The 12,576-nt window shown below is 45.1% G+C and overlaps 2 protein-coding genes across 3 annotated transcripts; one reads left to right on the plus strand and one right to left on the minus strand.

The window, feature by feature from the left end:
- Positions 1-72: 72 nt before the first annotated feature.
- recql5 (RecQ helicase-like 5) lies at positions 73-12,149 on the minus strand. The gene is made up of 19 exons (XM_084037163.1): positions 12,010-12,149; positions 11,726-11,847; positions 11,121-11,642; positions 9,974-10,070; positions 9,768-9,879; positions 9,518-9,680; positions 9,354-9,436; positions 4,857-5,075; positions 4,650-4,770; positions 3,375-3,411; positions 3,238-3,296; positions 2,879-2,949; positions 2,688-2,778; positions 2,449-2,613; positions 1,740-2,368; positions 1,617-1,659; positions 1,335-1,547; positions 1,177-1,249; positions 73-1,097 (listed from the first exon to the last, which is right to left on the minus strand). Exons 1-19 carry the CDS (start codon positions 12,104-12,106, stop codon positions 973-975), a joined length of 3,042 nt encoding a protein of 1,013 aa, XP_083893289.1. The 5' UTR covers positions 12,107-12,149; the 3' UTR covers positions 73-972.
- On the plus strand, positions 5,769-9,324 carry smim5 (small integral membrane protein 5). 2 transcript variants are annotated; one of them, XM_084037165.1, is made up of 4 exons: positions 5,769-5,931; positions 6,045-6,265; positions 7,749-7,867; positions 7,955-9,324. In XM_084037165.1, the coding sequence occupies exons 2-4, from the start codon at positions 6,153-6,155 to the stop codon at positions 8,041-8,043; spliced, it is 321 nt and encodes a 106-aa protein (XP_083893291.1). In that variant the 5' UTR covers positions 5,769-5,931; positions 6,045-6,152; the 3' UTR covers positions 8,044-9,324. The 2 variants fall into 2 exon arrangements, with proteins under 2 accessions (XP_083893291.1, XP_083893290.1); XM_084037164.1 differs by having other exon boundaries at positions 5,769-6,265.
- Positions 12,150-12,576: the final 427 nt, after the last annotated feature.

Below are 12,576 nucleotides of genomic sequence, written 5' to 3' on the forward strand. Positions count from 1 at the left end.
TGACGTCTCTCACTCTCACCCCCCCTAGCTCCCATTTGTGTTCATGAATCAACACACATTCGCTGTGTTCAGTCCTACTCAGCAAAGAGATTTTATTATGATGTAAACATTTACTGTGTCCATCAGAGCTCCCAGTACTCTGACGACCTCTCACAGCCGACAGGATGATAACTAAGGAACATTTCCCTCATTGGAAATCACATCGCTCAAAAGAAAAAGAAGAAGGGACCTTCTACTTGAGAGGTTTAACGGAAAATACAACTGAATTTAGTTAATCTATAAATAAAAAAACAGACAAACGGTATCACAACATACAGAATCACATCATACAGTTTCTACCATTGTTGTCCATTTCCTTTGTTCTGCTTTCCAGCAGCCAAATATGTAGCAGCAGTAAAAAAAAAAAAGATATTTATCAGGCATATTTGACTGCGTTTCCTTCAAATAATGAGTTTTCCACAACGTCACTCCCACAGTGCGTTTCCAGTCTCGCTCGTGGCTCTATGGATGAAAATGCCTGCTCGCATGGCTGTCGACATTCAGCCTCCCATTCATTTCAGCTCAGTATGAAATTCAACTTGCAGAGATTTAGGTGCACATCGACTCCAACAAAAAAGGAAAAGTGCAGTAGCACACACATCCCATACAACAAACAGATACCGGTACACACTTTTCAGTTAATAGCTGAAGCGCAGTAACAACTCATCATATCAGTATGCACGCAATTCTACTTCTGCAACACCCCACATGTTATTGCTTGATTATCGATATAAGCTACTGCAGCAGCAACAAGCTTGAAGAAAAGCAGAACTCTAGCAGCAAATCGACCATAAAGCTGGTCGGCAGGCGTCCGTGGTGAAGCCTGAGTTCAGTGGGACGACACAAGCTGAGGCACTGACAAAAGAGGAAGGGCATCACCCTTAAAGAGGAAGGGCATTACCCTTAAAAAGGCTACTTTTTCCCCACTGTCCATCACTCCTTGTTCTCTGTGGTTTTACAGCTGTTTGGTCTCTTCAGATGCTTCCAGTCCGCCTCGCTCTCACAGCGCTGGACTTTGCTGAAGAACTTCTTGATGAGAGCTTTGGCTTCCATTTTCACTGTGGACACATAAGCATTAGAGAGGAGGCCGTCGCGTGCAGCAGAGCACAGGTTTGACATTATTTACCCCTCGCTTACCTTGGCCCTTCCCTCGACTCCGCCCCTCTGCGAGAAGGTGAGATAAGTAGCGGGCGAAGGACTTAAACAACTCCTGCAAATGCAAGAAAACATCAGCTGAGAATGTACGTCATTCCACACTGCTTTTTTTTTTATGCAAACGTGAAGTGGTCTCTCACCTTGGTGGCAAACTTTCCCTTCGTGTAAAAGGGGTCCAGGTAGCGGACCACGACGTCGGCCGTTTCCTTCAGGGTGATTGGCTTGGGTGGCTCGTTGACGGGGAGCAGGGCCCTCTCCTGCACATCGGGGTTAAAGGTGACTCTTCGGTCTGCGGGCCGTCGCCGCTTCGACGGAGGAGACGACCCTCTGACGGCCTTCATATCATCTGTCACCTGGACACAGAAGCGCACCATCAGAGGCTGAGGGGGAGATACATCTCAGGATTAGAATCAGACGCTTACCGCTTCTGTTGGAGGTTCAGCTTCTTCCTCTGGCTGGTTTGGTCTGTTGGAGCGGAAAAAAATAATGTTAAGAGACTTTTCCTGTTAACATTTCACTAAAATGGTGTTTTTAGGGTGTCTTACTCTGTATCTGCATCTTTAGATGCGTCCTGATCCATCTCCATCTCCAGCGTCTCTGTTTGATGCATCTCCTCCTCTCCATCATCATCATCATCATCAGGTATAACTATTACTTTATCGTGATTTTCTTCTTGGATCACGTCCAGAGTCTCCACAGGACTGACCTCTGCTTCTTCCACAGTCTCAGGTGAGTGTTCCTGTTGCTGCTCGCCTTCCTGAGCGACCTCCACTGTAGTGTGAGTTATCGTGGCATCGAGTCCCGTCGGCGTCTCCGCCTCCTCCTGCTTTCTCTCCGTCGTTTCTTTCTTCGCAAAATACTGGGAAATGTTGTGGGAGCTCTTTGCCGCTTCCGCTAGCTTCTGCTGCTTTTTGCTCGCGGCTCTGCCCGCCTTAGTCGGGCTGTTCAGGGAGGCGGCGACTGCACTCGCTCTGGCTCTGATGGACGGGACTACAGCTGAAGATGCATCTGCGTCCGTCTCTCCAGAGCGTCCTGAGCCGTCGGTATAAAATCCACCGCTCTCTGTCCCCTTGTTTGGCACAGTGTCCAACGTGGAGGTCTTCAGCAGATCCTTAGCAGTCAGGAAGGGGTTGGATGATCCCCTCAGGCCTGCTCCAACTCTCTTACGCTTCATCTGGAGGAATAATACATGCATTGTTCTCAATTCTCAACACTAAACACGCTGAAGCAAGTGTGCAGTAAAGTGGATCTTACTGAATAGATCTCGGATGCCGATGTGAACCCCTGCAGCTCCTCGGAGAAGGAGGAGGAAGAAGAGGAGGGTGCCTCCTCTTTCAGTTTTGACTCGTTGTCACTGCCGCTGTCAGTCTTGCCAACTTCTCCCTTTTCTTTAGGTGGCGTTTTCTTCATCTCCGACACCTTTAACAGAAGATACGAGTTAGGACGTTTTCTCACTGTGCGCTGCCGACGGTGCTGCGACAGTCAGCGGCTACCTTCTTTAGGACGGCGGCTTTGTACAGGTTGGAGGACTTGCTGCTCTTGAAGACCTCATGTTCAATATCCCTCGCTAAAGACAAGGTGTCACTGAAAAGAGAAGACATGAACAACATTATGGAGCGGCTGTGGAGGAAGACATTTAGAAAATTCACAATGTATATGAGGGATTTTTGAAGCATGTCTTTACTTGAATGCATCTTCTGCCCCCTGGTGGCCATATACTGCTTCCTGCAAGAGGCACAGGCAGTGCTCTCTGGCCTGAAAAAGAAAATATATATATAGATAGATATTAGTCATTAAACTCTTGGTTGATCAAAGCTCAAAGTCTTTTTATTAATCTAGTATAAAGACACAATTTGATAGAAATGTTTGCAGGACAGAAACTATCTTCCCTACATCTACTGCAGTCCCACCATCTTTTTTTTTTTACATCAATGCTGTTCATGTTGCTCAGTTGAAACATCGTCTCTTCACATGGAGTCACTGCATTCCTGGAGACGTGTTAATGAGTGCAGCAGGTATGAGGAATGTGTGTGTGCAGCGTACCTTCACAGTAAGCCTGGGGATCCTCTGACTGCTGGCCTCTCTGAGCGGACAGTCAGCATCTACACAGCAGGACACAGCACTTATACAACCGTACAGAGGCCTGGATATTCACTCAGAATGATATGATCTATATTTACCTGGGGCAACAAAGTTTTCCCGCTGAACGTCAGCTGCCTAAAAGAAACGTGAGCACAAACAAAGTTACTTCCAATCAAACAATGCAGAGAAGTGCTGATACACTTCCCCCATCTCTCTCCTGGCTCTATCCAATAAAATGTCCGGTATAAAGTCAAATAAGTGACCCTACCCGTCTGACACTGGGTTGTTGCACCCCTGCCCTAACCCTAAACCTGACCCTAACTCTAAACCTGGCCCTAACCCCAAACCTAACCCCCTAAACCTAAACCTAAACCTAACCCCCTAACACTTGTGGCTTTAAAAGTGAGCAATTTCCTCATTAAACCAGAGCAGCTAAATCATCTTGAATTAGTTACTACGGAATTCCAACAGTGAAGTTACACAGCGGGAGAAAAGTACGCTGTTTATATTAAATATATATATATTTAAAGCTCATTCGTGAACTAAATCTAAGGGTCCTGAAAAAGAAATTGCAAAACCACTTTATTTTTGGGAAAAAACAACAACAACGTAGCACAACACAACATGAAATGAGTTAAAAGAAAAAAAGCTGCTCCAGTGAGGATCGGGTCAATAAAAAAATATCTGTCACATGCATATTTCAGTTTCTAAATGATTCAGTACTGTCAACCTAATTATTGGAATTACTGAATTGATCATTTTACACATTATTTTGTCTCGTTATATTTAAATGTGAATTTATTTTTGTCCACTTGTTTTTTTCTTCTTCTCATTTTTGCAAAACCATTTTATGTCATCATTCTGTCGTGTTTATTATTATTGTGCATTACTTATTACTTTCCTATATTAAATATTTAAATATATATATTTCCACTTTACAGAATAACAGAATGATCAATATTCTCCACACAGTCCTATTTTGGCTTTGGCCATCTTAAAGTTTAAATAAAGCTCTGAGTGGCATCAGGGTGATGATAGCATCGTTTCCATGACGACACCACCTAATCTCTTATTCCTCGTTTATGTTGCTTTGCACTGTTTTTACGTTTTTCTTGCTTCTATTGATGTTGTGTTGTAAAACTGGATAAGCTCCACTTGGACCTGCTGGCAAATAGTTTTACTTCGCCAATTCCACTGAACATTTGGAAGCGATTTACCACAATGTTCACTTCCAGGGGCCTCAGGAGGCCCCGCCTTCCTGCTGCCAACAGCTGGCCAACAGATGCACAAAAACACAACACAAACACCACATGGATTTGTTTTCTATTATATAAAATCAACTTTTTTTTGTGAGTTTGTGTGCCTTGTGTCACCTTCCGCATGCCCATCTGCTTCTTGAAGAGGTCTGAAAACTGCTTTTGCCTCAGCGTGTTATCTTCTTCATCGCCGCCGCCGTCGCCGCCGCCGTCGCCGCCTCCACCCTCGTCATCACACCTGCAAGGTGCGACGCCACTGTCAATCTACAGGTTCGCCAAACAGCAAGTCCAAGTGCAACAAAAAGGTCACTAAAGATGCCCTGCCTTTCAAAGCCGTAGCCCTTCCTGCCTCCCTCGTAAAGGCCCGGCTGGAACCCGAACGGTCCGGTGGGCCCTTGGCTCCGGGCTTGGATCTTGGTGCTCAGGGACGACGCCCTCTCCAGCTGGGCGCGCACAGCTTTGGGGTTACGGCAGAAGTCGCAGGCGCCGGCACAGTTTGGCGTCTTGTCCCCGAAGAACTTGGAGATGGTGGCATGGCGACAACTGGAGGAAGATAGGAGACAGTGATGGAGCTGCAAATTAAATATGGTTGTGTTGTCACTTTATATTTAGGGTAATTCAGATACTATGCAGTAAAACATCAGCTTAAAAAATGTTACATTAAAGAATAAAATCTTGATTACAGTCCCCAATTATTAATTATAATTGCTGCCCCTATTGTTCATAATGTCTATATATGTTTACGACTGACCACAGGCCGAGAGTTGGAAGCCAATTTCTTAAAAAAGTGATCAAAGGCAACCCGGCAACTGTTACCATTCAACATTCAAACAGCCCACGTTGTTTACAGACGAAGAGTCTGCATTTACAAGGTCAAGCCTGATGATGTTGAGCACACAGACCCTCTAGTGCATAATTGATCTATTAGCTATTGTGTAACCATCACACAGTACTATGATCAATGTTTATGTCCTATGAGTCAAACGGGGCTCCCTTTTGTCTGACAATCACAGAGCTATTCATTTTAGTATTGTACTACAAGAACCCGTTAGAGCAAATCAAATCTTGGTTTGGATTGTTTTTTCAAAAATTCTAATTCAAAAATGTATTTTTAAGAAAAACAGCTCACGGTTCTTTAACAGATCCAGTATTATGTAACAGCCAATATTCACACACACGAGCCACTTCAACAACATGCCAACTACCATGCTGGAAATGGGAACGCTGTTTCAGCTGCCATGAAAGAGAGGGGAGGAGGTGGGGAAAGGCAGAGCGGCAACACAAAGACTCTGTGAGCAACAGTCACTCCCAGGGAGGACTGCCAGACAGAAAACAGCCTCGGAGGCAGCAAACTAAAGTAAAGCACACGGCGGATAACCAACCAAATAAAACAACACGGGTAAGAAGAGAAGAAGCAAGAAAGCATGAGGACCAGAGAAGAGACAGATTAACAGCATGGAGGGGATTTGTTTTTCTGTGTGTTATCTCACTTTTTCCCCGCTCCACATGCAGAGTACCATCAGCACCTGAGGACTTATCCCTCCTAACCTTAATCTCAAGCTGCCCCGCTGATCTCCGTCTGCAACAGACCAACCAACACTCGGCAGGAAACTCTATGTCATGTTCATCACCGTCTCCTCCTCATCAGCCGCTCCGCTTACTTCTGGTTTTGTAATCTTTGCCAGTGTGGGCTGGGCTGAGCGTGTGAAAACAACCACGGAGACGTTTCGCAGGTAAGCGACCTTTCGTTGTGAGCGTGTCTGCGTCCCAGAATCAGCCAGAAGAATGTGGAGAATGTGTTCAGAAATAGTGATTTGTTGGCCGCAAATAGAAACTGTTAAAGTTAAACTAGCAGCAGGCATTTTAACAGCAGGATGTTTTCTCACTTTTTGATAGCTCTAACGGGGAAATGGCCTGTATCATTCAAGGTCATCGGCCACACCAGTTAACTAGCGAGAAAACTTCCTTAAGTGATAACAGCCTCTAGTTTGATATCTGCATGTTATTAAAATACTCAAAGCTGGATGCTCCAATGCACAAACATTCAGCAGCAGTCATCTGCAGGTTGTTACTGTAGGTATGCAGGATAACATTCCTTTGATGGTTATAATATTCAGTTTGTGGATTCAGCTGTGTGGTTGTTTACTGGCCCTGACTGGTGTAATTAGGGCACATTGGAGAAAATAAATTATAGTGAATTAAAGTCATACAAAACAGACTATTTTTGACATTCTGGGAATCTTTTTTTTTTTTTTTGCAGTCAGCCATCTTAGCTTAAATGTGCTAACGGGACAAAGGAGAACAGGTAGCATAACTCGGCCCAAAGTTAAGCTCACCAATTAAATTAGTACACTACAAAAAACTACTTTTTATAGTGGGTTATGTGAAGGACCAGTTGCCAGGCAACCGGCGGAGCCTCCAAGAAGTTTCTGGTCCCAGCCAAGAAATAATCAGACCCTTAAACATTTTAAAATAGTTTTTTACACCTCGGTTTTTGTGACAGTTATGAGATATAATGTGTTCGTGAGCTTCAGAGGAACTGGTAGGCGGATTTTGCTACGTTGGGACAGAGACGTCCTCGCCGTTTCCCTCATTTACAGTCTTTGTGCTAAACTATATTCTATGATACAGTATTATGTTTTGTAAAGCAATCCAATAGAGCAAAACCAGCAAAGAGCTGTCACACCCAATGGCATTTACTCTACTTTACACAGTCAAGTAAATCACGTATAACTTGACACTTGGGATGCCACATATTAAAATGACTAATGAACGTCTGATAACATGAAACACAATGAAACGGGTGCCAGGAGAGTCTTCTGTTCAACAGCTGAACAGCTTCCTCTGTGGTGTAATTTTACAGGAAACCTAACGATGGTAAACATGTTGGTGAACAGCACCCTGAACCACCGGCACCAACCCCCGTATCGTTATCCTGGCACAAAGAACAACCTGCCAGTGTGAGCCTTCCCACCTTCTCTCAGAAAGGGAAGCTACAGATTGAGAAACCATTAAGCAGCACGCTGTCATGTCCTCAAATAAAAAGCTGAAAGTGAGGTGCTCGTGTCTGTCAACACACCGGCCGTGCCGTCTTACCCGCTCAGGATGTCTGCAACCAGCAACGGCAGCTACATCCTGATAACCGAGCAAACAAAAGAGACACTGTGCAAACCAAATCCAATGACCTTTACGCTGTAAATGCTTCCACCTCACTAGGATGGATGCCAGAGAGGAGACGCTGAACATCCTGAACAAGATCTGGGTCAAGCTGCAGGGTCTGCCCAACGCCAGCCCGATAGAGCTGGGAGCTTTCTTCGTCATCTTAACCTTCATCTGTGAGTCTCCGCTCTCCGTCACTCATCTCTGTGTTGTTTACCGAGAGTCAGCGGGTCATCGTGCTGTTTTTATTTGCTCTCCCGCAGTGGTGGTCCTGCTCATGACAGTGCTGACCTGTCTGACCTGCTGCTGCCGCTGCTGCCGCAAGACGAAGGCGAGGGGGTCAAACATTTGAGCAAATGGGTGGAAAAACAGGACACGGTGCAAAAGACAGGCTTTCTCTGCAAGAGTGAATGGTAAATGGCCTTTCTAGACCCTTTAAAATGCTGCACGTCCACATTCACCCACTCACACACCGACGGCACAGCCTCGAGGAGTCATTCGAGGCTCTGTTTTTTCCCTCAAGGATCAAACCGCCGGCCGTCTGATTAGAGCACAACCCGCTCTCCCTCTGAGTCACGGCCAAATTAAAAACTCCTCCAGAGTCACATGCCTGTTAGACATTCAAGACATTTCAGTGAGCGTTCAGCGGCACTAGAGGAGCCCAACCCTTGAACAACACGACGGCTGACAAACACAGGGAAGGATGTCCTGACCGGCTGCCAAACACACCTGCTGAAGCTGCAGGTTTTCTGGAGAAGCGACATTCCTTGGAGCATCCCTGCGCTTTACGAAGCAACAAACACACTTCTGACCTTATGAGGGCAAATACATGAAATATGAGCTATAACAATATGTAGGATAATTGTTTTTTTTTTAAACTTGCGGTGAGTTGCACAGTGAGATATAAAGCCAAAACGTTTTTTTCTTAAAACGTACCTATGTGTCATTCTTAAGGAACGAGAATTAGCAGCCAGGCTCACACCTAACCTGTTTGGTTTGATTTAAACAAACGCAGGTCCGTCTGCCTGGTTGGTACAGTTTATTTGGGCTGGTGTGAAAGATGTCAATAAACCCTGTTGTGGACCAAACAACCAAACAGACTCTGTCCGCTTCCAGGCGGTTCATTCGTGGTGTGAGAGCAACCAAACCAAACCCAGGATATAACGATAACATGTGACAGCAGCAATCTTATAATTAATCCCTATATATCCATGTATACAACCTATTTATACGACTCATTTGGTAACCACAGTATGCATGTCAGCCTGGGTATTTTCCCAAATTAATAGGTCAATAGTTGCTAAAACTGCTGCTATGCTTCTATGCGACTCTGTGTACTTTGTCAGTTAAAAAAATGTAACAACAAATGAACCAAAGATTTAGTTAGTTATGGTCTTGATAGGGAAAAAAACCTGAAGGTTTTCCATGACAAACCTCACAACAAAAGCATGAAAACAGTATCCAGTCTGCCCTCTGCTGGACACAAACTGAAGTGGACTAGGGTTTCATTTTGAAAAGGCACTGCATGCATGTAACGACAGTTATATTTGTATAAAACTGCATATTATATCATGTGCAGATATTATCTAATCATGTGATGCTTTTGTACCCAATAAACAGAAAGTGACCTGCATGCATGTGTGCACTGAACGCTTTACTTACGCCTCTTGAGCACAGTACGACACCATGGCATCAAAGTCTGTAATGGCCGACTTGTCGCTCTCCTTGGCAGAGCCACGTTTTTCCTGGAGACGAGTTTACAAAATATTCAGCCTGAGTTTCATAAGAGCTCTTTACGTTTTTGAGTTCCCTGGTATTGTGCTGACCTGCTTGCGGGCGGCCTCCTTTCTGATGAGGAAGTTAAGTTGCTCCTTATCTTTCGGGGAGTAGTATGTGCGACAGGTGGAGGGCAGTCCGTCTCTCCCAGCTCGCCCAGACTCTTGGTAATAACTGGCCAGGGATTTAGCGAGGTTCCAATGAGCTACAAACCTGCAGAATTAAGGAACATCAGCATGTGCAAACTTAAAATTCTGCAGCCAATAAAAAAAAAGACACATGAATAACAGGTTGCCTCACCTGACAGTGGCCTTGTCCACTCCCATACCGAAGCTGATGGTGGCCACAATAACCAGCACCTTCCCTTCCATCCACTCATTCTGGGCCTCTGTGCGATCGCCTGCATTCAGACCTGCGGGAGAAACGCAGAAAACAAGCGTCTGAGCCCAAACCTCTGCATTTGTGATCTCTAATTCTACAACTACATGGAGGAAAAACAGTCTAACCTGCGTGATACGGTTTGGCCAAGACTCCGAGCTTGGTCAGCTGGTGAGCCACTGTTTCACAGCCTTCCCTGGTCCGACAGTACACAATCCCACAACCCTGTTCATGAATATTACATGCAGTAGGTTAAAGAAACCACGGCTCTAATTCTCAAGTTCAAGGAGAAAATATGTTGGCTCAATATATATATATATATATATTGATGTTTGAGAGTTTAGAATGATATCGCAGCACACATACCATAAACAAACGTTTCTACGGATCGTTCAAGCTTGGTTTTCATGCACTAAAAACATGCAGACTGTGTCAACCAGGAAAGGAGAGGCTCAGATAACAACACACACAGAGGGAAAGCGACTACGTTCTCTGATAAAAGTTACTCCACCACATCTTTACATAGCAAATAGTTGTTTGCTGCTATATTAATGCTCCGAGTGTCGTATACTGCTCTTTTAAATACATCTTTTGACTTTTGTTGCATGTAAGAACACACTATGAGCAACGTAATACGCAGTGTGAAAACTTTAGGCTAATCAATGCTATTCTATTCAGGTATTTCTATCCTTTCAAGTGAGCTGTTCTTTGTCTACCTCTCTATTGTCATTTCAACACTGTTCAGTGCTTAAACCTGATGTTTTTCTACTTTCCTTCAATAATAATAATGATTCAACAGAGATAAACCTGTATAATTCCAACAACAAATGTATTATTTACACATAAAATAGTTTCTGCCCCATAAGATGAGTGACCCTTGACCATTAAACAAAACAGGGCTCTAAATACTTTCAGAGGGCATTTTTGTGCCCTCTGTCGTTTCAAACTGTGTTTGTCAGTCTATAGTATGTTCAGTTGATATTTCCAGCAGCTAAACCGAGACTAATCTTCTATTTCTACTGTGAAGTTTTAAGAATATGCTAAAGAAACATGCATGTGTATTCCATCTTGTGATGAGGTGATTATTGTGCACTGAAACAGGAAGCTGCTCCTGTATTAAATATCAAAATTTCATCCTCTCGGCCCTCTGACTGTACCCAATCAAGCTTTTGTGTCATTAGAGTCCCCATTGTGAACGGTGGTGTTAATGTGAATAGAAAGATGAATGAGGGCTTGCAAGAGAAAAGGAGCAGTTCCAACTCAAATAATCCCAACCTGTCCTTGAGAGCCGCTGTCCAGTGCCAGTGTCTTCTGAATGAAGGCGTAGAGGTGGAGGTAGGGGTTTGGCAGCAGCTCCCTGAAGATCACATCATAGTTCAAGTTACTGCGGAAGACGGGGGAGACGAAGGACAGTGTCGAGCTCAGCCTCAGGGACTGAACGACGTCCTCCTGCACGGTCTTGGGCGCTGTCGCGGTGAGGGCCACACAGGGAACCCCCGGCATGCGACCACGCAGCGCTCCCAGCTTGAGGTAGTCTGGCCTGAAATCGTGTCCCCACTGGGAGACGCAGTGGGCCTCGTCCACGGCCAGGTAGGACACCAGGCTGCGGGAGCACAGGTCCGTCAGGCAGGGCTGGAACGAGGCAGAGGCCACCATCTCCGGGGTGATGTAGAGCAGCTTCAGCTTGGGGCTGCTGCTCCCCAGGTCAGCCAGGATCAGACGGCGCTCGCCTGCCGGGAGCTTGGAGTTGATGGAGCAGGCGGGGATGTTCAGAGCCCTCAGGTGGTCCACTTGGTCCTGGGGAGGAAGGAGAAACGGCAGCTTTAAACACACCATGGAGACGCTTGCATTGGAGCTGTCCAACCGGGACAGAGACTGACCTGGATGAGGGCGATTAGCGGGGATATAACCAGAGTAATCCCCTCGGCCATGACCGCGGGGAGCTGGTAGCAGAGGGACTTCCCCGCTCCGGTGGGCATGCACACGAACACGTCCCGGTCACCTGCAGGGAAGACAACACCAGTCACACACACACCTTCACCGCCAAAGACGCAAATTAAAATCAAAACACAAACGCGAATGCTAGGAGCGAGCTAACGGCTGCTAACGGGCACCGACGTAAAGCTTAAAAACAGCAGATAAAAGCGGTGTTCGCCGAACAAACCTTTGACCACCGCTTTGACGACATCTTCCTGCAGTTTAGACCGAAAGTTGTCGAACCCGAAGTGGGCTTTCAAAGCCTGTTTTAAAGTTGTTGGCATCGTTTAAGTCTCTGTCAAGAAGTCATATAAAAAACCTGTCCTGGTGCCGTCGCACGCTGATGACGTCATTGCGGCCGCGAAAAGAAAAATCAAAATGCAAATACCGTTTTTTGTGTGTTTTTTTATTGTGTTGAGTGATTCCATGTTGTTGCTGCTTGTAATATTTTTTTATTTTAATTACTTTTTTTTACATGTTTGTATCATTATGCTGGAGGTGCCGCGTGCGCTTATTATTTTCGCAACGGTTTGTGATTGGTCGAGCCGGTACACGCCTTTCAGCTGATGGACACGCTGGATGTAAATGGACGTATAAAATACAAATAAAAGCATCAAAATAAAAACAAAATAAACTAAAAGTTAAAGAAGTCTCTGTGCAGAATGGTCCATTTCAGAATAATGTATATTATATTATTATATTACAATCATGTATGCATTCATGTGTGTATGTTGCAGCTTGCCAAAGTTACTTA

The sequence above is a fragment of the Eutrigla gurnardus genome, assembly GCF_963514095.1.
Source record: "Eutrigla gurnardus genome assembly, chromosome: 20".
Taxonomy (NCBI): Eukaryota; Metazoa; Chordata; class Actinopteri; order Perciformes; family Triglidae; genus Eutrigla; species Eutrigla gurnardus.